The sequence below is a fragment of the Thermobia domestica genome, chromosome 11 (assembly GCF_964235325.1).
Source record: "Thermobia domestica chromosome 11, izTheDome1.hap1.1, whole genome shotgun sequence".
In the NCBI taxonomy this organism is placed as follows: Eukaryota; Metazoa; Arthropoda; class Insecta; order Zygentoma; family Lepismatidae; genus Thermobia; species Thermobia domestica.
Genome location: NC_137464.1, coordinates 83896422 through 83922163, shown reverse-complemented (window position 1 = coordinate 83922163; position 25742 = coordinate 83896422). Strand labels below are relative to the sequence as shown.

Sequence of the window (25742 nt, the reverse complement as noted above, 5' to 3'; positions counted from 1 at the left end):
GTTGTAACCCCACAGTATTTTTGTACAGATTTTAGTCAAATATGTGCGTCAATTTTTTCCCAAAAATGACTTTTCACACAGAGTTTCATCTTCCTAACATCAGTAGCTTGTGAGATACGATATATTTGGCATACATTTTAAAACCAACTCTTCCCCTTTAAGACCCTACCTCTCCCCTTAAGAAGATATAAAAGATTCTAAATAGTCTACAATCTCTCCTGACTTCGGTATCTTTCGTATAGTTACTTAAAAGTATTCCAAGCTAACTGTGTACATTTAAGTAGCGAACAAAGAAACAAATACATATTTTTATATATCGGTAGTATCTGAAATAGCTGTTCTTCGTACGGGAGGTTAAGGTTTATGCAATTTATGATATTGAAAGGTAAAGAAGTGAGTGAAGTAGTTAAATAAAGAAGAGCAATGCCTCCTGCCTTGCCTCTCTGAATATAAATGTAATAAATAAATCACGAATAGCAATACCTTCAATGTTTCCTCTGTAAATTCTCGGACCAGCTGCAATGTTCCTTCTTGCCTAAACTTGGACTCAAATATCAATCAGTTACCAATCAGCTTAGGATCCCGAAAACTATGGATTCACATTAATATCGGTAACTTTAGATATCTTAGTTTTCACGCCTGCAACTTCCCATGACGAGAGAGCTAAAGTTCGACTTCAATGGTGTCGGAAGTGTTAATATTCATCTCACAAGGGACGTATGCGAACCGTGACAGCTAGATATTCATGGAAATTGGTACTGCAGCTAATTGTGGATCCCTAATCATCGTGGTAATACTCACTCGGTGCGCAAATGCCTTGTTTATCAGCTACCAGTACCTATAATATATATATCAAGCTGTGACAGGGTGAGGCTATTAAGAATTATACCCCAAAAACGCCAGGAAAAAGGCAGAAAATGAAAAATGTATGTATGTAACCTGATACCTACGGATTTTGGACACGTGCCCAAGAACAAGGCAATAGTGCCAGACAAGCAGTGTTGCCATCCAAACGAAAACTTAGTTTTTCAAATAGAACGTACACAATTTTATGGTATTAGAACAATTGGCATAAAATGCAAAAGAAAATAAGCAAAAGGTGGGTTATCAATGTTGCCAAATAAGGGAGATATGAGGCTCTAACGTTGAGAAATTATGGGGTACGTATAGAGAAACTAACAAATATACAACAAGACTGAAGAAATAACAAATGTACGGTAGGGAGTAAACTATACCATGCGCAGTATCCAGTGACTAACGAGCTTAGGGATGTGCACGAGACGAGTCGAGACAGAATTTTCCTGATAAAATTCGAGTCGAGACACAGCTCTTCCAATAGAAAAATATATATTTTTCGAGTCTAGACATCACTTTTACAGCACATTTTCGAGACGAGACAGTCTCAAATCTTGTCTCGTGCGCATCCCTAATCGAGTCATATTGATTGTAAAGCTAGGGCGAGAAATGTACGTATTTTGCCGTACTATTTATGTACGCATTTGTGTATTCTGACGCATTCGTGTATTTTGTTAAAATATTTGCGCCTGTATATTACTTGTAACCTGAATGCAGTGTGTTTTGCCTTCATCACTGTCTCACATACTAAAGTTTCCTATACTCTCGACTGACACCTATCACAGGTCATTAATCTTTGCGAATTTATTCTGACGTACTTTCTTGTAAAGATTTGTTACCTATCTTGGCACAGCTATTCTGTACTCTTTTGAGGCGCTATGCCGCCGTTTCTGTGGTTTGGAAGGCATGAAGGATTTTATGCAGTGTTGCAACCCGAAGACAGTTCATTTTATAGGTCTAGGGAACAGTTCCAGATATCGATTCTACAAAAACGCCAATGGAACTGCTGCGCTACACGAAGACTTACTGTTCACATTTCTGCATTATGTCCGCTTCTTTCTACGGCTACTCTAACATGTGTCCGTTTTGGGTGAATCCAGTATCAAGCTCGTTAGTGCATGCTGTAGTTTACTCCCTACCGTACATTTGTTCCTTCTGCAGTCTTCTTGTTGTTGTACATTTGTTGATTTCTCTGTAAGGACCCCATAATTTCTCAACTTTAGAGCATCGTATCTTGCTCATTTGACAACACTGATAACCCACCTTTCGCTTATTTTCTCTCACGTTTTATGCCAATTGTTTTAATGCAATAAAATTGTGTACGTTCTATTTGAAAAACTATAAGTTTGTATTGAGATGGCAACACTACTTGTCTGACACTACTGCCGTGTTCTTGGTCACGTGTCCCCCTCCCGTAGGTATCAGGTTACCTGCAAACATTTTTCATTTTCTGCCCCTTTACGGTTCTTTTGGGGTATAATTAGGCATAAACTCACCCGGTCACAGCTTGGTATATGTATTATAGGTAGCGGATAAACAACTCATTTCCTCACCGAGTGACTAACACCGCAATGATTAGCGATTCACAATTAGTCATGGTATCAATTTTCATAAATAACTAGCTGTTATGGTTCGCATACGTCCCTTGTCAGTAACCCCGAAAACTATAAATTTGATACTAATATCGGTTATTTTCAATTATTTTTAATTATTGCCTACCTGGTTCAACGCTTCCTTTAATTGTTGCTATCACATTATTCACTCGTTCACACACCCCTGGGACTGTCTACCTCCACTGTATTTTTTCCAGATTGTAAGCCATATGTGTATGTTAACTTATTTTTAGTATGAGGTGACATACCGATTTTCATTTTCATGACGTGTAAACTTCGTGATATATTTAATTTTTACGTAAATTTTAAATTACCTCTTCCACTTTGAAGATCCGTCCTCCCCTTTAGGATATGAACCAGTTGTATATATCCCACGGTCTCTCCTAAACCATGGTCTCTTTGATAAAACCATTTTGAAGTAAGCTAAGTTATTGGTGTGAATTTGTATACCGGACAAACACACACGCACACACATTCCTTTATATAAATAAGAAGATAAGACATAGAAGATATTCTTATTTTCCATGAATTTACATAGCCCTATTTAGGTGGGGACATAGTGGTTTTGAGATTATGATAACTGAAACACCCATTTGCTGCAAATAATGATTAGCATGAGCAGAATATAATACTTAAGTTTCACTTTCGACGAACTTTACAAAATTAACACGAATTTCCGTTAATACACGACTTCTCAATAACATTCTAATAATACATTTTGAATCATGACTCACTTTTTGGATATCTCTGAACTAGGCCATAGGGGAGGTTGGTGCACGCAATTCCATGAAATTACCAACAGACAAAATTTCTCTCGTCTCTTCAAATTTAAGCCACAGTTCAGTGTTTGAGGGCTCACGAAGATGTATGTGTTCTTGATACACATTAGATACGCTGCAATTGATACTACTTGTCCTTTCTGATCAGCGTTGCCAGACTCACAGCTCGGAATTATTCCAAAACCTGATCGAAATTATGCTAGATTCGGTCAAATTATGCTAGATCCTCATAATTACTAATTCAAAAGTTTTTAAAGAAAAGAAAACCGAAGTTGAGACACAATAATGTAACTTAAAATACGCAGAGCGCAAGAGTGCGAGGATAGAAGTGTCAATACTTCACGCACCAAATCTTTAACTCAAATAAACTCGTTGCCAGACTCGCAGTTTGTAATTATTCTGAATAACCTTGGGTGGAGCTAGAAAAAAAAAAAGCAAAAAACAAAAATGTATCTCTGGGATGGACTGGGTCAAACACATAACGAAAGGCCTTTGAGTCACTTGCATTTGTATGTATTTAGTGTTTCATCTCAACATCAAGAAGCTACCGTCTCCAATAAAACTCGTTTTCTAACTCATTTTCAGAAACACTAAATTGTTTTTATTCCCACGCTCCTTCTCTAAAGGCATCGGTAAAGAAATGATCTCCCGCAGCTTCGAACTTGCTTTGAACAATAAGACTACCTGTATGGCTTACCGACTGTATGAATCAATGGGAGAGGATGCATTTCTGTCGTTCTTTTTCTTTCCACGACCAACTTCTTTCTCATCTCCAGGTTTTGCGGTTTTTTGATAAACTTGCTGAAATTATGCTAGATGTGGGCAGGATGCTAAAAGCAAGATGCTACATGCTAAAGACATGTAAATTATGCTAAATCTAGCATCATTATGCTAGATCTGGCAACGCTGTTTCTGATAGCTCGCTGTGCGCACGTGGTGCTCAATGCTGTGTTGCCAGCTTCAGTTTTGGGTATTGAAACATGAAATTATTCACTGCAAGTTAATCTCAGTTTTATAAAATTAAATGACACAAAAGAGAACTAAAAAGAATGCTCTCAATAACCAGCAGGTTCACTACTCAAGTTGACATTTGACTACTAAAACAATGTGAATTTGTTTATATTCAAAGTGGCAACGTTCGGAAAGGGTGAAATATTTACGATTGCAGAGCGATTGAAACAACAGTTCTTCTTGCCTGATTGTTATGACCATGTGCAGGAAGGGAAAAAGAGAGGAAAATAACTGTCAGAAAGGACAAGTTGTATCAAATAAAGTATAACATCATTCACTACATTTGTAACACTTCACACAAGATCGCCAGGGCTGATCTGGATGTTTTACCGGTACCCCTGTGAATTCTAATTCGTGTTTCGCGATATATATATATATATATATTCGTTGAAATAATTAAATAGAATTCAACTATCGGGTTCTGCTTAACCAATTCAATTTAGCAGCAAGTGCAGAAAGTTGGCTAACCGTGCGACCAAGTCGAATAAGTAAAAACAGGACTTACTATCCCTGTATATAGAATGAAACGTGTAGTAATAATAGTCTTACCTTGAGCTCTGAGTACACCAAGAGCTCTTCCAACTTCATATAGAGCAGCTGTTCCACTCGTAGGGTCTACTGCTCCGAATATCCAAGCATCTCGGTGATTCCCAAGAATAACATATCGATCTAAAAATTAAAATAATTGAAAAACGTCTAGTATAGTACAGTAGCTTCAATGCTGACATTGCGGTATTTTAGTTGGCATATTTCGTATACAGGGTGTTACATAAATGTGTCACAATTTTTTGAGAACAGATTCTTCACATCAGAATAAGGAAAAAAGTTCATATGGACCTGTGCTCAAAAGTGGATAGTTTCGGAGTTATAAGGTGCCGAAAACGTTAAACAAGTGAATTTTAAAAGTTCATAGCTCCACTACTATGGGACCTATCGTAGTCTGGTCAAGACGTCACTGAGGAACTGGTTTGCGAACTATCCAAACATCCATATATAAGAATGCTCCAGTAGTTGCACACCAATTTTTAGAGAAGTAGGTGGAGAATAATCAAGTACTCCCAAACAGCCTCTCTAAAAATGATTCAGAAATGAACATTTTAGATATTCAATATAAGTTCATTAGCTCACTTCTTCTTTCAGTGGTACAGCGCTTACCTCTGGTGCGTGGGTCTCCGGTTCGATCCCCGTGCAAATAAAAAGTTTGTGGTGGACAACATCGTGTTCGTGAGTTTTCTTGGGGTACTCCTGTTTCGTCCTACTGTCTCATTGCACCAATTCTTCCACCATCATTCACTTGCTTTAATCATTGTCTTCCTTACATCAATCGTGGGACGTTAAAATGAAAGATTTTTCTTTTTACTTTCCCCTTTATTTTCCTCCCTCTAAATCTGCTAATAGAGATAATGAGACTACTTTTCCCCTTCTTTCCGTATTAGGCCGAAAGGAAGAGGTATGAGAGCACCACTCTTTTTAGAGATTTTTACGAATCGGAATTGTTGTTTCTTCTGCTTGTGCAGCACAAATATCTTCGATTTCAACGGGAAATATAGGACAAATTATACGAAATCTGTTCAAAAACTATCGAACCCAATTTTTTGCACGTAAATCAATGAAGCGCGGGAGATTTTCTTTAGTATGGATGTAGAAGGAGCACTAATGTGCAGTCTTGAATTTTTTCTCGCCCACAAAAAGCGTCACTCGTTCGGAGTCGGTCAACGAGTGAAGCGTAGTGAGCATTCGTCGGATTTCAGTTTTTTGTAAAATGACAGAAAAACTTGAGCAGCGATATTGCATCAAATTTTGTCAAAAGTTTGGCGATACTCAAGCGGAAACCATTCAATCGGATCGGTACATTCAATTTTGAACGAGAATTTAGACATGAGGATAGTGTCCGCGAAATTTGATTCAGGCTTTCATTGCCAAACACAACATTGCTGTGTATCATGAAACTCCCTACTCACTCGACATGGCTTCGTATGACTTTTGATTATTTCCCAAACTGAAAATACCACTAAGAGGGACACCATTTGAATCAAGAGAAGACATCATGCGGAATGCGACCGCAAGGTTGCTGATCATTCCAAAAACTACGTTCCAGAAGTGTTTCCCACAATGGCGGAAGCGCTGGGAGAAGGATGTGCATTACCAAGAAGACTACTTCGAAGGGGATTAATGTTTCGGATTTCCAAATCAATAAATGTATTTTTGTCAACAAAAGGTTCGACAGTTTTACCTCGTATATGTATATTTCTCTTCCGTGACGTTATTATGGTCCTATTTCAAAACAGTCTTTCTGGACATTAAACTACAAAAAAATTAATAACGATTCTTTATTTGAAATAATTCTGTGTTAATTTTGGTTACATTATGTAATGATACTTTTTTTTAAATTTCTAGGCAAATTTTATTACAAATAAGAAGTGAAAAGTCTATTTTGTAGCGTTTCATATCACTGCTAACTCAAAACATTATACTAAAAGCACTTCAATATTATCTCTTTAAAATATAAAATAATGTCATATAAACACGAGTAAAATATAAGTACAAGTATAATTTAAAATATAGATATTAATTGTTTGTCCTCACGAAAAGAAAAAGTATCCTATACTCTCAGTATAGACAAATATTCTATACTCCCAGTTTACAACTTTCCGTATCGCTTACGAATAAATTAATTGCCTACCTGGTTCATCGCTTCCTTTAATTGTAGCTATCACATTATTAATAGTTCCTCTTTGATTTGAAGTTCGAACTTCTAGTCTTAGTTTCCAGTCTGGATTCTGGAAGCCAGGTCCGATTGAGTAAGACACATTCAAGTATCCTACCCATGAATCAGGAGCAGCAATTTCTGTCGACATGTATCTGTAGAAAGGAAACGAAACTAAGTTCACACTGAAACAAAACATGTTGTCCATAAAAAAAAGGTAATTACAAACTATTTCCTGATTACAATATGCCTTACGGTAATACAGGGGTTAGACAAAAAAAAAAAAATAATAATAATAATAATAATAATCTAAAAACACTTCATACAGGACACGCAAGTTTGGCCTTCACTGTACAACACGTGTCGAGGTTGCCGATCGTTTTTTGTTTTCAATGTTTCATGTGGACCTTCCTCTTCCGTCAGCAGTAACCAGTTCACCTGTGAGTGTCGTGGTGTGAAAGTGGTGCGGTGAAATGGGCGACCTGACAGACTTTCAAAGAGGCATGATCGTTGGTGCCCGTCTGGTTGGAGCTTCAGTGGCAACAGTGGCGAACATTGTGGGAGTATCGAAAGGCACTGTGTCCAATGTTACGAGGGCATACACAATTCATGGGCAAAGGAAGTCTGCAAAGCACAACAGTGGTCGAAAGACAATCCTGCTAGATAGGGACCGGAGGGCATTAAAACGGATTGCAGCAGCTAAAAAGAAGACCACTGCAATGAAAATTACATCTGAATTCAATTCCGGCTTACAGAACCCGGTTTTATCGAAAACAGTGCGACGGGAACTTCGTAAAATGAAAATTCATGGCAGGCCCGCTATCGCCAAACCCCTGGTCACAGCAGTATATGCAAAGAGGCGTATCCAGTGGTGCAAGGACCCATGAACAGTAGAAACATGTAATGTGATCCGATGAATCAACCTTCACCTTATTTCCAACAACCAGTCGTGTTTACGTATGGAGAACACCGTCGCAGGCCTATGATACAGACTGTCTGCTCCCAACTGTAAAGCATGGGGGTGGTTCTGTTACAGTATGGGCAGTGATATCGTGGTTTTCTGCAGGTCCCATCATAGCCCTGCATGGAATGATGAATGCTAAGGCGTATGAGGCCATTTTGGCCCAAATATTGTTCCCTGATGGTGATGGCATCTACCAAGATGATTTGGTACCCTATCACGCTGCAAAAACGGTGAAATTATGATTTGAGGAGCATGACCAGGAGTTATCACACCTCCCCTGCGTCCCACAATCACCAGATCTGAACATCATTGCGCCATTGTGGTCTGAGTTAGAAAGGCGTATTCGGTCTCATTACCCTCCACCAGCATCCCTTAAGGAACTGGAGAATGTTTTGTAGGAACAATGGTACAAAATTCCACACACCACGATTCAGGAGCTGTATACGTCTATTCCACTTCGGATCCAAGCTGTTTTGGACGCAAAAGGAGGCCTCACACTATACTAGGTATGATTTTGATACTTTTGCAAACGTTTTAGATTTTTTTGTCCAACCCCTGTATGAATATGAGGAAATTAAATATCGTCCAACAGTTTTCAGTTCAGTGGTTAGCTAGTGTTGGTCTAAATTTAACAAGGGCGTAGGGTGTTCCCGGATTGAGCCTAAGATAAAAACCATAACAGAACTTTTCTGTTGGAAAGTATGCCTTTCTTTACACATGAATTATGATTTTTTATAATTATGTTGTAAAATATTTCATTTATAAATTACTTATAGTTGTGGACTTGTTAGACTTAGCGCATACAGTCATACAATCATACAATTCAAAATATTGCTATGAAATTGCCTACAATAAATCTTCCTCGGTTCCTATTGAAATGGGTCAAATTGGTCATTATGTGATAAACTGACAAAATCGTATTTTTTATGTCTAATTTAATATCTGCAGATAATAACAATGTCAAACTTGCAAAAAAATATTCTCATTGTGAAATGTAATTTATGACGTAAAAGGCGTTCTTTAATCCGTGGTGTATTATGTAAGAACAACGAATTTTGTTCTATATTTACTTTTTAATGCAAATAAAAGAAATTTCAAAGTTTAGGGTATCTCAAAGCCTGATTTAGCAACTTGCATAATCATCATGTTTCCAGATCATAAGGTATTGACATTTCTATTTTAATACGGTTTACGAAACACACTTTACGTTCCAAAAGGAAGATCAAACAATATTTATTATAGGCTCGTCTTGTATATAATAAGCGTATTTCTTATTAGACAAAGGTGAACTACGTATAGTGTTCATGTAGAAATAATAAGGGATTATAAGTGTTCAGTTTTCATCCTGAAGGAGTACCATAAATCGATAGAAATTTACATAACAACACTACAAGGCGAAAATATTAAACATGCCACAAAGTTTCAGAAGAAAGAGTTTTCAAAGTGTCCACAAAGTCCCATTACCAATATCAAACACAAAACAAACGTTCTCTGGAAAATTAGTAGTTATTGTTAATGAGCAATGAATTTGAGATATTCTCATAAATCACTAATAAATCTAAGGGATCAGTTTGTGCACCGTCCTTTTTATGGCAAAGGTTGACGATTGCTTCATAGAATCTTGAAACAGACTGCATATTTCTCTTCTGGTGGATGATGTGCCACTTCTCTTCTTATTCCTGACATTGCCTGTGGAGAAGAGTTTATGATCGCATTTCAAAAGGGATTTTCGGGAGAGGATCCCGTTACACCCGCGTCATACAGTTACTATGCATATAGGTCTGCACAGATATAAACAAAATCGCATCTGCACCAGTATCGGCAGATCAAATATATATCTGTGCGAAGCGTAAGAAAATTTTCAAAAATAAAACCTTCTTTTCCTTGATTTTGAGCACTTTTTATCAGTTTTTTCCTTCCATTTTATATATGTGCACATGCATTTTCTTAACATGAACAACATTCTAGGACCACTTCCTAAATATTCCAAGTAATTTTTCCTTTCTCTTTTTCTTTCCTTCTTTTCTTTCCTCTTTTCCTCCCGAATTTTGAGCTCCCTTACTTCGGCGCCCGAGGCCGTTGGCCTGCCCCCCCCCCCCCACGGCACGGCACTGCTCAAAATACTTGTACATAAACATCTTTACTCGAAACACACAGGCAGAATGGAAATAAAAGACCCTCCAGAATAAAGAATATGCTACCTCACACAAACTCATATTGATAATAGAGTTTCAAACAACACAGAAAAAGATAAAATAATTAACGAAACTCGACTTTATTCTGGTAGTTATTTGTTCCGAAAGGGTAATCACACTTTATTACAAGATGTAAATAATTAATAATGTTTAGAAGAATGATCACTAAAATTCTTCTTTTTTCATGAATATATGCATTTTTACCCAACATCTGCCCAGGCACTATAAATATGTCCGCAAAAAGCTATGATGTGGATACTTGCGGATATGTGAATCCGCTGAGACTTCTAACGATGCAGTTCTGCCATAGTCTTTCCTATTTTGATTTCTCTGATACACCCACCAACTCGCAACAACGCGTTCTGCAATAGTATAAGTGGACGTGTCAGCCAGTGTTTATTTCATAGGACTTAAAACGCTAATAAAAATAGTTATTATACAGTATAGGCATTATTTAATAGTGTAAGACGACGTATCACCCAATTGCTTACTTCACAGGACCTGAAATACTAACAAGAAATACCGTATACGTTATTATCATGCACTTAAGAGTAATGGGATTTTATGGCCGACCTAAATATTATTAACATATTACCTGAGTATATTTTCGGCGTCACTGTATCCAATAGGTTGAACTGGTATTCTCGGAATATCAGCTTCCTCTTCGGATATTCTGTAGGCATCAGCTGAAAGACACAACAAAACATGTATCTTTAAATGCAAGCATGGGATGGGAAGGGGAAAATAGCTGTGTAAAAAAAAAATGACTAAAATATGTTACTATTTTTAGTCATTAGTCAGTGGCGACTTTTCGGGGAAGTCACATCAGAATTTTGTCGCTTCATTCTAATAGGAAAAACTTACCTAATACAATAATTAGTAATTACACTGAAAAAAGAACTTGGTCTGGAATACCAAATTTGTTTGCCCAGGGCATTTGGTTAGTTTAACCAAAATTTTGTAATTTATACCAAACAAGTTTATCGTGAACACTGTATTTTTTTTTTTTTTTTGGTTACACACAGGCTTTTTCTGTTATTGCCATTTGGTTGATTAAGTTCGTTATGCGAACCAAATTTTAAGTGATTTGGTTTTCCTGACCAAAATGTTTACTTAGAAGGTCACGTGTAGCCATTTTGATTTCTGGGTAAACATGGCGAGTATAAAAGTGTGGATCATGGTTTGAGCGTATGAGTGAAAGTATATAGTGTTTCTAGCGGGGGGAAAATACCACGGTTAACTACCATAACAATCACAAGTATACACCGTTTGGAATTCAAAGGACGTGTGTGAAAGACTTTTGTCTGCACTATCCAACTTTCAACATCAAAGTCTCAATGATGTGAAATGACAAGCAATTGTCACTTGGCAGCAACACAATGAATCTCTGCGTGAGGAACATATTAAGAAGTTGGAACTTACCGCTGCTAGTTGACGTGTTTCGAGGTAAGCTTACTTTTTCGTATACATTACTTTACTGTTAGTTAATGTGTATTGGCTATTTTATTGGTTGTAAATTTGACATAACAAATGCGCCTTAGGTAAACTTTACAATAAACCCTCCAGCTGTGCATCGATATGTAGGGCCACTTTAAAAGGGTGTAGTAGAGTAGGGTAGGGTACAGTAGAGTAAGATAGGGATAAGTAGGATAGAAGTAGGAACGGGGTAGCTTAAAGTTAGGGAAGTTTTGACCCGTTTTCATAGAACTAATAGAGTGTAATTTATATTTTTATTTTCAGTTTAGTACCTGTACCAACAGTATTTGGTACTTGCTACCAAATATTTTGGTCAAATTCACTAAAAGCAGGTTTAGTACTTACAACCAAATTATTTCGGTACAAGAACCAAACCTGGATAATTTTAATCAAATTTTTGGTACTCCAAACCAAATCCTACTTATTTGGTCATTATTACCAAATGCATATTTGGTAAGGGTAACCAAATACTAGGTTCCCGCAACCAAACAACTCGTAACCAAATGATTTCGTGCTGGTGACCAAACGATTTGGTCACCAACACCTATTTTTTGGTCAATCTGATCAATTTTTTTTCAGTAAGGTAAGATAGCTTTCTTTTAATTTCTAGCGATAAATTGAAACGTTTATCTATGTGGCTTTTCCTCCCTATATATATATATATATATATATATATATATATATATATATATATATATATATATCGGTGTATACACGAGAGGTACCCAAACGAAACCGAACTAATTTTTTTCGTTGGGCAGAGCTTTTGTAATACAGCGTTTTGTCACGAGGAGCGCATAGAGCGAACACTCCTGAGTCAGTTAGCTGAATGCAGTCGCTGAAGAAGATCAGGACTAGTTTCAGCAGAGTTTATAGTGACCAACTGTTTAGTGCAATAGTCATTTTTTCTCAATGGCTGATTTACGTGAACAGCGTGTGGCGGTGAAATTCTGCTTTTTGCTTACAAATAGTGCAAGAGAAACGCTTGAAATGTTAAGAATGGCATACAAGAACGATGCTATGAGGAAAACTCAAGTGCTTGAGTATTTTTCCCGTTTCGAAAATGGTGAAATAATTGATGATAAGCCTCGTTATGTTCGTTCTTCCACAGCCCGAACACATGAAAATGTTGAAAAAGATCGTGCAATAATCGGCGAAGATCGACGACGGACCATTGAAAAAATTGTGGAGCTGTCAGGAGTGATTTGGAGTTCAGTGCATCGAATTTTGACAGTAGTTTTGGGAATGGAAAGGGCGGCTGCCAAATTCGTGTCACGACTGCTGATTGCTGAACTAAAACAAGGTCGCATGGAAGTATGCTGTGCTTTGAAAGAAGAGTTCCAAAATGATCTAAATTTTTTTTTAAAAAAATCATCACAGGTGACAAATCTTGGTACGAAAAAGGACATGAAAGGAAAGCGTTTTGCTGATGTTGCTAAGGTAAAGAAAAAACGACGGAGACGTTATCAAGCATCTAAAAAGATGAATTTAAATAATATTTTGAAAAATGAAATAAAAGATTAGACAAATGTATTAGTGTAAGTGAAGAGTACTCCGAAGGAGGTTGAAGATTTGTGCTTAGAATCTGAATAAATAAGTTTAAAAACTAAGTTCGGTTTCTTTTGGATACCCCTTCGTGTATATATATATATATATATATATATATATATATGAAGGGGTATCCAAAAGAAACCGAACTTAGTTTTTAAACTTATTTATATATATATATATATATAAATTCTTATATATAATATATATAAATATATTATATATTTATATATATAATCTTATATATATAAATTCTTGTATTACTAATTCAATATATATCGCACACCCAAAATAAAAGTCGTAACTCTAAAATTTCAATTTTGCAGCTAAGCATTTTTTATTTATCTAAACAATCTTGATTGCCTTTGCTGTTGGAAATTGTAACGTTATTTCAGTATCTATTATATTATTATTTATTATAGGCAAGACATTTCTTAAATGCATACAAATTACAATTATTACACATTACTGTAAATTGATAATTTAAAACCTATTTTGAGTTACAAGTCTTATACTAGGGTTATTATAAGTTAATATGACCTGGTACCCGAAAGAAAAACGCTAAAGTTGATTTCTACATTGTAGCACTGCACGTGCTTCATATGACTTTCTTTCTAACAAGGAAGCGTCACGAAGTGGCTCCGCTGAGATCCGAACAAGACAATTTTGTTTACATTTGATATATTATAACTAGACGAATCCAAAAGTTATACGTGCCACTGGGCGGAATACCATGAGTTACAACACATTTTGTAATGTAAAAGCTACAAAGCTGACAATAATTTGAACAGGGTCATTTGTTCGGAAACGGTTGGATAAATGGAAAACTCCCCGAACACGTACCCCATCATTTTCAAGGGCACACTTTTGGGATTAAAAAAAAAAAAAGTTTGTTCCAGGCTTCTCCACAGGATCCCAGACGGGCTCCAACTCAAAAATTTCAAATGGCAAGGGGGTTGGGTAGTACATCGTTTGAGAGCTGTTGTAAAATGAAAGAAAATGAAGCAAGTCTCGACTCTCTACGACAACCCTGTGCAAAATGGCTTCGGGTCAAAATGTAAACAAAAACTTAATTGAAAAGTCCACTCCCACAGCCACCCGTATAAATTGGAAGTGGTGAGACAAATGTGAAAACAGGAAAGGACGTGTGGCATTATTTTGAAAGTACAACAATTTAAGTTAAAATGTCTTGTCCCAGGGCCCCCATAGGGTTCCAGACGGGGTCCAACTCAAAAGTCTTAAATGGCAAGGGAGGTTAAGTAACACATCGTTTGAAAGCATTGTTATATGAAAGAAGATAGAGTAATTCTCGACTGTCTACGACAATCCTGTGCAAAATGGCGGTGAATCAAAATGTAAATACAAACTTAATTGAAAAATCTATGGCTACCTTGAATCCAATATGGCCGCTGTCATTCATAACAGTACGAATCTAAATCTCTATTTTTCTCTATTATGTATTTAGATACAATAGGAAGACTAAAGAACAATTGAATTTTGATTCACTTCAACTATTATTTTATTCCGTAACAACACATAATGTGTTTTGTTTTTTTCCTAATGCACGTTCGTCACGGTTTTCTCGATATTATTTACGTGAATATAACGAATATTCGATGAACACAAACTCTAACTTCCTATTCATACTGCTAAACAAAAGTTGAATACAGGCAGGTTGGGGGCTCTATTGTAACGTATTTGTGATGGTTTGATAGCAATATTTAAAGCAATACCAAATATACAAAAAAAAAGAAAAGAAAAAAAAGAAAAAAAGAAAAAGAAAAAAGAAAAAGAAAAGAAAAAAAAACATTCATTTACAAGATTTCCGAGCAATACCAAACCACGTATAAATCATTTCAGTACATTGAGCTGCGTCAAACTTTGTTGGTCACAATATTCCAAGAAATAGCATAATTATATACAAATTCATTTTTCACTCGGTCAGGCATATTGGATTACAGATGATACTCTTTGATATTTTATGGATATCTACTATTGACCACAAACTTAAGTACCACATTTCGCTTCTCCAACACTAGTGGTTTGAGCTGGACATGCGTTCGATACATAGTGCGGCATTTTGAACTCAAAACGTTGTGTTTTTGAACATTTCGTATTTTGTCGTCATCTACTGATCAACATTCATGCCGAATTTGGTTTTCCTAGCTTCAGCAGTTTGGTATGCCTAGCCTTTCGACACAGCTTTTAAGCGGCCATTTTTTATTCAAGATGGCCATAGATTTTTCAATTAAGGTTTTGTTTACATTTTGCACAGGGTTGTTGTAGAGAGTCGAGACTTGCTCCGTTTTCTTTCATCTAACAACAGCTTTTAAACAATGGGCTACTTAACCCCCTCTTGAATTTGAAATTTTTGAGTTGGACCCCGTCTGGGACCCTGGGGCAAACTCTTTTACCCCGAAAGGTGTGCCATTGAATATGATGGGGTAGGCCTACGTGTTCGCCGAGTTTTTCATTTATCCAATCGTTTCCGAACAAATGACTCGGTTCAAACTATTCTCCCAAGTCCTTTGATTTATTTATTATTATTATTATTATTATTATTATTATTATTATTATTATTATTATTATTATTATTATTATTATTATTATTATTATTATTATTATTATTGTAGTTTTTACATTACAAAATAAGTTGTAACCCAGGATATCCCACCCGATGACACGTATAACTTTTGGATTCGTCTAGTTATAACATATCAAATGAAAACACAATTGTCTCGTTCGGATCTCAGCGGAACCAGTTCGTGACCCTCCCTTGTAAAAATTCATGAGTTACAGAACAGATGTAGAAAATGAGGGAAAGGACGTGAAAACAGATTAATGCAGAAGGGGATAAAAATATATACGGGAAGTTAAAGAACGAGTTACGAAGGAAAACAGACAAAGCATGGGAAAAGTTTTTTTTAAAAAAAGTGAGGACATAAAAGAATTAGAAAGTTTTGGTAAATATGAGGAAATGTACAGTCATGAACATTAATAAATGGAGGCTGAAACCATTATTTCTTATGGCTTCAACCTCCATTTATTAATGTTCGTGACTGTACAAGTAATTGAAATATATGGAATTTCGGAAGAAATAGGTAAGCATTACGATTATAGTAGAAAATAAGAATGGGAAAATAGTCACTGAGAAGAATGAAGTCTTAGAAGCATGGAAATAATTTGTTGAAGACTTGTATGAGAGTAAAGACAGACCGCAAGACCTAGATTTTGAAGTGCGCGAGGATAATAAAGTGTTTAATATTCTTCGGAAGGAGTTTTAAGAAGCTATATCAGAGATTAGAATAATGAAAAGGCAACCGGGATAGATAACATACTAATCGAATTCATTAAGGACATGGGAGACAAGGGCAAGAAAGAACTGTTCCGACTCTGCAATGAAATATATGAAACAGGAAATTGGCCGAAAGACTCCCTGAAGACGATCATGGTATCGTTGGCTAGAAATCAAACCCAGAGAAATATGAAGACTACAGAAGTTTCATATAACATGCAGCAAAAGTTATGTTTTGAACATTGAAGAGAAAGATCTATGTAAGACCATATGAAGAAGGTGATAAGGAATATTTCGGATTTAGGAGAGGTAAGAGCACAAGAGATGCAATTGGCTTATTAAGGGTAATCGGTGAAAGATTTTTAGAAAAAGGAATATATATATATATATATATATATATATATATATATATATATATATATATATATATATATATATATATATATATATGTGTGTGTGTGTGTGTGTGTTTTATTTATTTATATAGAAAAGGCTTTTGAGCAGGTGAACTGGTAATTCTTGATAAGAGTTCTAAAGAAAGTGGGATTGGAATGGAAAAATCAAAGACTCATTAGAAAATTATATATGAACTAACAAGTAAATGTTTGAATAGAGAAAAAAATAACACAAAAGATTGCAATTGGAACGGGAGTTAGATACCTGGGTTGTAACTCGTCGACGTTATTTAGTATGTATTTAGAAGTGTCTACATCATGAAGATGCTATTTAGGTGGAGATAGAAAGATTTGCTGATATGAAGTACAAACATGAAATAAAAGGAAAGACGGGCATGAGAAAAGACATATTTAGGAGGTGCAATGAGCACTTTCAGGCCCATTGCTAGTTTTGTACATATATGCATATATTTAAAGTAATTTTAATACTCATATTTTTCTTTGATTATTAATGTATATATAATTAGGTTAAGGAACCAGCGCTGGTAAAATTATTATAGATTGGTATTTTTGTCTATTAATCTTTATATAAATTTATATATTTCATGTTGCATTTATGTATTGCTTAATGTATATATATATATATATATATATATATATATATATATATATATATATGTTAATCTTTAAAGTTATTCTTTTCAGTTAAAAAAAAAAATAATTCCAAGTAAGGCAAAAGTTTAGTAGCTAGCTAGCTAATTTGGAAACACTGCTAAGCTCAGTGACAGTTTCTTCTCGTCGTAGCGGAGAGGGGAAAGCTGTTAAATCGTATATAAGTAAGAAGGGAATGGCAGCGAGGAGGCAGATTTTGGATTCTTTTGACAGAATCGAGACGGAATTTTTAGCGAGATGAGCTTTCGTGCTCCTTGGGTCTCTTTTTTGCTTCGCGACTTTTCTTTTTAAGTCAGAGCAGGGGTACAGCCGAAAGAGATGGCTGTGTATAGGGTCAACCTTTAGACTTGTTAAGCGGAATACAATTCAGAATATTTGAGTTCTGGTTGTATGTCCTTGGGTAAGGTCTAAGGATAGGTTCGATTCCCGGTTAGGAATATTTTAAGGGATGAATTGTAGCAGGGATTTTTAGATTTATTGTGACAACGTTCCTTCCGAGCGCTGTATGTTTTCAGAAATTTTCCTTATCTTGATTTTAGGGAAGGCTGTTGCTATGGCAATCGAGCCGGATGAGTAATATATACTTTTTTTTTTCCTCGGCTAGTTGTTTTCGATTAGCCGATTAGATCTTTCACAGCTGATTCCTCACATAAGGGGATGGTAGGCTGTTGTTTGATGTGAATTTTATCCCTACTACCGAGCCTGAGAGAAGGTGCTTTATTCCTAAATGAAGAAATTTTCCAATTCCCTTTACCTTTTAAAGTCTGTTAGCTAGCTGAATTCCTTAAGGGTTGTCCAATAAAGGGCGATTCCTGAATTAGGGTTTTAGGCCAGACAGTACTCAGAATGTTGGGTCTGTCTTTAGAGTATGTGAGGTTCATGATGGCTTGTACGAGGACGCATGTTCAGAACCTCTCTTAAGGAATTTTAGACAAATTTTAAAGGAAGCTTCATGTTTGGAGCGAACTGTTATTTAAGGTTTTAAATAGGTGGGGACCTCTGGTTCTAGAGGTGTACCTGAACGAATCTTTTTTTTTGATTAGAGAAATCATTTACAGTAAGGAATATTGATCTCAGAGAACATTTTTTTTTGTTTTTGTTTTTGAAATTTTGAATAAACTTGTCTACTTGGAAAAGTCTGATTGATATAAAATTCCCTGAACCTTGGGTATTGATATTAAGTTTATTGTTTACTAGTTACCTAGACGATTAGTAAGCAAATTTATTTATATTATGTGAGTGTCTCACGAATTAATTTTCAGGTTTTGAAGCGTAGTATAAGATAGTAGAAGGAACATACTATATATTATATAAGTGTTCAATAGGGAGCATCGCAGAGGAAAGAACTATATTTTGTGGATCCTTGTAAAGAGTTAAGAAAAAGACTCATAAAATGCTTCGTGTGGAGTATTGTACTATACGGAGCAGAAATACAGACATTACGCAAAAATGATGAAAATGACTAGAAACCTTCGAAATGTGGATGTGAAGAGAAATGAAGAAAATTGGATGGTCGAATGAAAAACAAATGAGAAGGTGTTGAAAATTGCGCTGACTGAAAGGTTATTGCTAGTGATGTGGGTTATTTCTAATTTTCCAGATATATCTAACTCTGTGTTATCACCTTTCTCTCTGTAGAGTCAATATCCAACAGAACTTTTTTTGGGTGCCCCATAATTCCTTGTTCATGGTGTAGAAGGATCTAGATATAATAATAATAATAATAATAATAATAATAATAATAATAATAATAATAATAATAATAATAATAATAATAATAATAATAATAATAATAATAATACAGAGGCGACAGATACAGTGAGCTTCAAGACTTCGAAGATCTAATAGAAGTTGTCATTAAAAACTACAATTTCGTTTAAACGAAACATTTACCTGTGGCCGGATAGTTAGGTGTTAAGGGATCTCCGTTGAAGATGAGAAGAGTACCACTTTGAACTCCACTGTCAGGTAGATAAATATCATCTGGATAAACATCTTCTGGACCATTTGGGGCGTAATCTTGAGGATCGGAAAATAAAACCACTCCCAGAGCTCCTCTTGTCTCGGCTTGTCTCACCTACAATTAATAATAATAACTTTATTATCCAAATATTTTAACAAACGTTAAGTAATTGTAGATTGTATGATTGTCTACGACTGTTTAAATCAAATTCACAATCAATTAATAAAATTTGAAGTGGTAATTAATAACAATTTTCTCATGGTTCAATTCGAAGTCACAACATTCTGTATGCTAACAGAACAAGAAACGAAGAAATTAATAGATTTGAGCTGTCAACGTGAATAATTTTTAAATCCATAATTTAACACATAGAACTGCGGTGTTACAGTTCGTAAGGGTCTACGTAACGAACATCCTGAGTTGTATCCCTGCTTGATAGAATTATGATATTTATTTCGTCTCTAATAGGCTATGTGTCAAAGTGTAGCAAGTGCGGAGCCTTTTCCTTTTGCTCCTTTTGAATTGTCCCGAATGGTAGGTGTACCTTAATTACTTGCATATCGAAATGAATAAGCATATTTACGGTAGTTAATTGTCAGAAGTAATAATAATAATAATAATACAAATCATATCCCTGAAATTTGTTTTAAATTGTTTTGTGAAGAAATATCGAATAGTTCAATCACTTTCCGAAAATTAGCAACGATTTATGAAGAAAAATAAAATAAGACTACGTTGTTTCGTAAATCCTTATAGATGAAGCAGTTAATTAAAATAGTTTACCGTGAACGGATTTTTCGCGTTTTTTTTTTTTTTTTTTTTTTTTTTTTTTTAACGTTCATATTCTATCTTTACAAGTTAGAACTTCTGTCACTCATACGCAAACAATAATTTACCATATTTGTATAGCTCATAAACAAAGTAATTTTCATCTATCTTTATTATATACGCCACATAACAGAAAAAAAGGAAGAAGGGGAAAAATCCAGTTTGCTGCTCCTTTATACCCGAGTTTGACTTTCCTTTTCATTATATTCTCACAATTTAACAATGTATGAGTAAGTGGCGTAACTACAACAGAGCGAGTGGAACAGTTGCTCCAGAGCTCACAGTAAAAAGGCACAAGGAAAAAAAGAATATGGAAAACTGTTCCTTATGCAAAGAAACGTTTGAAAACATTTCAAAAGGTACGCTATGACTATTAGCAGTTAAATGCCAACAGCCGATATCAGGGCGGATCCAGGAATTTTTGAGGAGCACGCAGGTCTGAAAACTAAACTTGAGACATTTTTCGATATTTGATTCGCTAACTAAAAATGTGGGCTGCAATGCTTCATAATACATATTTATTTCTGTCCTTCTGGAGGCGGCATTGAGGAAAGCCATGCTGCTCAACACGAGAGAATCCAGGATTACCATGAACTGGAAACGCATACATTACTGCAATGAGTGGAAAACGCACTCAGAATCTTCCTTTTGAGAGAAATTTAGAACTGTTTTTTCCTACAACCTTTGAGCAAGCATTTCATTAGGAACTAATTTATATATTTTACTCCAGATGGAGGGGCGCGCGAGCCCCGTGCCCACTTTCTGGTTTTCCATTGGGCAATACCAGGACAATCGTCACTGCAATGTTTGTCTAGCTAGCTGCCTAGTAAAACTTTTGCATAATGAGTCATTGCAATCAGTGCGCCTCGTTTCCTCCTAGCTTCAACCCCCACCCGGGAATAAAATGGAAGTTGGGCCTGTTTGAAACCTAGTTGACACTTATAAAACTATCCTGTACTCCATACTTATATTACGAATTGTAAGCAATGATATCATTCTACCTTTAAAGTATAAAAGTAGCAGTTTGTATTAGATACAGTAAATCATTTATAATTTAATTTCCTTTGAACATAATTCATATTAAGATGTAGTGATAACTTAGGAAAAAAATAAGTAAAAACTTTAGATTTCTTAATAAAAATAATTTTGTATACTATTAGTATATATATATATATATATATATATATATATATATATATATATATATATATATATATATATATATACAACGCAGCAACTGAAATGCGTGAAGCAGGGGGCAGGTATATGAGTAAATCGGTGATGGATCGATCCAGGGAGCAGTAAAACTAGTTACGCCACTGTATGAGTACATGCCTCACCGTTAAAAGTGTGTGTGTCACCTGCTAGTTCATGTATTATTTTATGTGAACAATAAACAGATAAATAACAGATGATCTTCTAGTAGAATAAGGAAGAAAGGAAATAAATTATGCAAAATAACTAAACTTACAATATTCCCTCTGAAGGTTCTGCCGTACCTAGCCAGTACGATCTTTCCTTCTACTGATATTCCATTGCTGTCAAGATACTCAAAATCATCCGGTGAGCCATAATGCACATAAATCGGGTCGCCCTATAATGAAACCAAAATACTGTCTAGAAAATATTTTTAAAATGTATAAAATGTATTATTATTATTACCTTCCTTGTAAAAATTAGCCAATAATGTGAATTAGATCGATAGATTTGTGCAGAAACAATATTCTTCCCAGTCATCATTTTGTCTTCACTTTGTTGCCCGTTATTACTTCTCATAGACACCATTACTTTCAACCAAGGTGAGAATGCTAAACTATTTGTCTCGAAACAATACATTATTTATTTATAACTAGGTACAGTATTTAGAAAGCTGAATTTCAGCTAAATTTGACATCATAAATTAAAATGGCATGCAAATAATAAATACAGGGTGTAACAGTGAATTTGATGATTTGATAGCACTGAATGTAGCTAATCGTTGCATCAGACGTTGCATATCACTGCCATGCCATGCATATCACTGCCACGTTGCCATCTTATAGTCCCTGCTTTACCATATAGTTCTAATATGGTGCGGTGTAGAATGACACACTGGCGAGCATTCGCTGTAAAAGCATTTTACAAAAAGAATTATAGTTACTTATCCATGTAGCGTACACTTCACAAAACATTTTGATATTTGTATTCCACGTCTGGTGTCATATTCTCACGCTATATCAAATCAAGGATTAATTAACTTTGCGGAAACAGATTCTACATTGAATGGAAAAACTCGCAATGTAGAGTGTGTGCGTGTTCTGAGAAATATGACTACAGAGGGAAGTGTCATATCCATCAAACTGACTGAGAGTGTGTGAAACGAAATGAAAGACATCTTGTCATAATTATCTGATTCTCTTTCACACTTTGTATGTAATAAATACCGGTACATGTCAAAATTGTAAGTCAAGGTGAGAAATCACAGCTTTAGAGACTAAAATGCAGAAATGTGCATTGTTGTGCAACATGAGGACATAATGTATGTTGACCATCGCTGTATAATTGTGGTGCATTTAATGGAATTCAGCGCTGCAACGACCTGCATTGATAGTTTCACTCGTCTGAGAAAGGCATAATGGGCCAATCCCACTATAGACCACCGTACCACCTTCTGTGACTGAAAAGGTGGCTAAAGAGACCGTCCTTTTAATATTAATCACTGTCCAACGATCGTGACCAATTACGGTTCTCCTAGCAGATTCATTTCGTCTGAAGCAACAATTCGATGCAGGAAGCTTTCCCGCTTCTTTACACTCAGAGAAGTACACACATTCTTGAAATGAAATCTTTGAGTTTTACGTCCCACGGTTATGCCGGTTAGGCTAAAGGAGACGGTACACACATTCTTGTTGGCTGGTGTCAACTTATCTTGTATCTATGACACCAATTTCTTCACCTTACCGATTTCAAGGAACCACCAAACAACAGTGATATAGCGTATACAAAAACTCGTTTCCAATGGCACGAACACTTTTCCGAGAGTCTATTTCCACAGCGTTCCTGACGAACTCATCCGAACATGATGTTGGTTGGTGCCTAAGGGAATGATTTCCAATGCTGTGTCAAGTGAATGAAATTTGAAAAACCAACGGCGCGCTGAGAATGATACGTTCATTCGCCATCCTGGTCTAAAAATAGACTAATAATGTTTTGTTTTTAAATACTTGCTGTGCAGAATGTCCCAGTTTCAATTCATAGAGAAACCACTTGCATTTGTGCGTTCTTCATGGTGTAATTTCATACGACCCTTTGACGTTTACTAAACGTGTACTGTTTCCTTTGTGGTGTTAGATGCATGACTTTAACACATTTTGTGCTGTACTGCTGTGGTGAGTCTTTCACCAGACTTTAAAGTGGACATTTTATTCATACCAACCTAATAATATTAGGTATTTTGAAGTAGCATGGGGATAGTACACGAGAGAATGCAACTTCTTCACACGCCGAAGTGTCAATCAGAATATTCTTTTCTGAGAATCAATCAAATATTTGCAGTAATTTTGTGTCTTCATTACCACATTTACAGTCTGTATAAATCATATCAACTAGTAGCACATTAAATTATGCTTTACCTACCGATTCTGTGGTGGAAACTTAATACCTACCGATTCTGTGGGGGAAACTTAATACCTACCGATTCTGTGGTGGAAACTTAATACCTACCGATTCTGTGGTGGAAACTTAATACCTACCGATTCTGTGGTGGAAACTTAATACCTACCGATTCTGTGGTGGAAACTTAATACCTACCGATTCTGTGGTGGAAACTTAATACTTACCGATTCTGTGGTGGAAACTTAATACCTACCGATTCTGTGGTGGAAACTTAATACCTACCGATTCTGTGGTGGAAACTTAATACCTACCGATTCTGTGGTGCAAAATTAATACCTACCGATTCTGTGGTGGAAACTTAATACCTACCGATTCTGTGATGGAAATATGCGCAACCTAAACTACAAATATTTCCAAAGTGGGTTTATATGAAGATGTTAATTATTTTCTAATTAATCCGTCAAGAGAAGAGCTATTATTTTACAATGAATACACTCAAACTACTATGTGATATTTATAGCATTATTTGTTCGTATTTACTTACTGTTGCCCGCTATTCCCTACACGTTATTATAATAAACAGGAGAAGATTACATTATTTTAAAAAATAATTATTGTATCATATAAAATAAGAAATAAAGTAATAAAAACGTTAATTTGTAAAATAATACGTATTATAAACTTTAAAAATGACATTACCTCTACGGTTCCAGTCCCGGAATATGCGTTAAATGTCGTTGTAACCAAATCACTTTCTTCCTCTTCCGATCCCAGAGGGGGTTGACGAGGATCGGATATAGAAACTGAGGCACCTGTTTCATCCAATACAATCACCTATTCATAAATTCCAATAGAAATAATGAGAATATATACAGAGTGTTGCAAAAAAAGTCACAATATTTTGTTAATAGATTCCTAACATCAAAATAATAATTAAAAAAAGCGTTCATGTGTCCGGTGGTCGGAAGTGCATAGTTTCGGAGTTTCGGGTGTCGAAAACGTGAAAAAAAATGAACTTTAAAGGTCCATAGTTCTACTACTATAGGTTCGATCGTAGTCGGGTCAAGATATCACTGAGGAACTAATACGTGAACTATCTAAATATCCATCTTTCAGAACTTCTGGTATTTACACAATCATTTTTACAGAGGCTGTTTGGGAGTACTAAAAATTGGAGTGCAAGCACTGGAGCATTCTTAAACATGAATATTTGGTTAGTTTAGATACCAGTTCCTCAGTAAACAAGACCCAAATCTAGTAATCAGAGTCTGAACTCGTTCAATGGCATCACACTTTTGAACTTTAAGGGTCATGGCTAGGCTCATGTTTTGAATTTTAATGAATAAGACAACGAAGACTATCATATATATAGTAAGTAAACCAGATAGTATCTATAAAATGCAATTATAAGTACTAATAATTGTCTCCAAGATATTTCGTATAGTGTATACATTTTGGTGCCCTATAATTACGAAAACATAAACTGGCACCCAAAATTTCTGGTCTATAACGAAAGATTTGGAAATGGTTATTGGTTTAATAACATTTTGTAGATACTATCTGAGTAAATTTCTACATTTTTGGCATTCTTCATTGTCTTCAAGTTATTCAATAAAAATAAAAATGTAGAGGTGAGTTTAGCGAAGAGTTTTAGTATCTATAAGATAAAAACAATAATAATGGCTTTGTTTTAAAAACTGCGAACATCTTATAGGAAACATACATTTGTAAAAAATCAATATAAAACCTGGTACAATAGTCAACAAAGTATAATAATAATAATAATAATAATAATAATAATAATAATAATAATAATAATAATAATAATAATAGTAATAATAATAATA

General features: G+C 35.4%; 1 protein-coding gene across 1 annotated transcript in view; it reads right to left on the bottom strand.

The window, feature by feature from the left end:
- LOC145663613 (glutamate carboxypeptidase 2-like) overlaps window positions 1-25742 on the bottom strand; it is a 92930-nt gene that overhangs the window by 54810 nt on the left and 12378 nt on the right. The window contains exons 4-9 of the mRNA XM_081729721.1: window positions 24595-24729; window positions 21773-21895; window positions 19404-19587; window positions 10720-10810; window positions 6942-7120; window positions 4808-4927 (exon numbers count right to left, since the gene is read on the bottom strand). Of these exons, the coding sequence (XP_081585847.1) occupies window positions 4808-4927; window positions 6942-7120; window positions 10720-10810; window positions 19404-19587; window positions 21773-21895; window positions 24595-24729 (832 nt within the window). The remainder of the gene's footprint in view (window positions 1-4807; window positions 4928-6941; window positions 7121-10719; window positions 10811-19403; window positions 19588-21772; window positions 21896-24594; window positions 24730-25742) is intronic.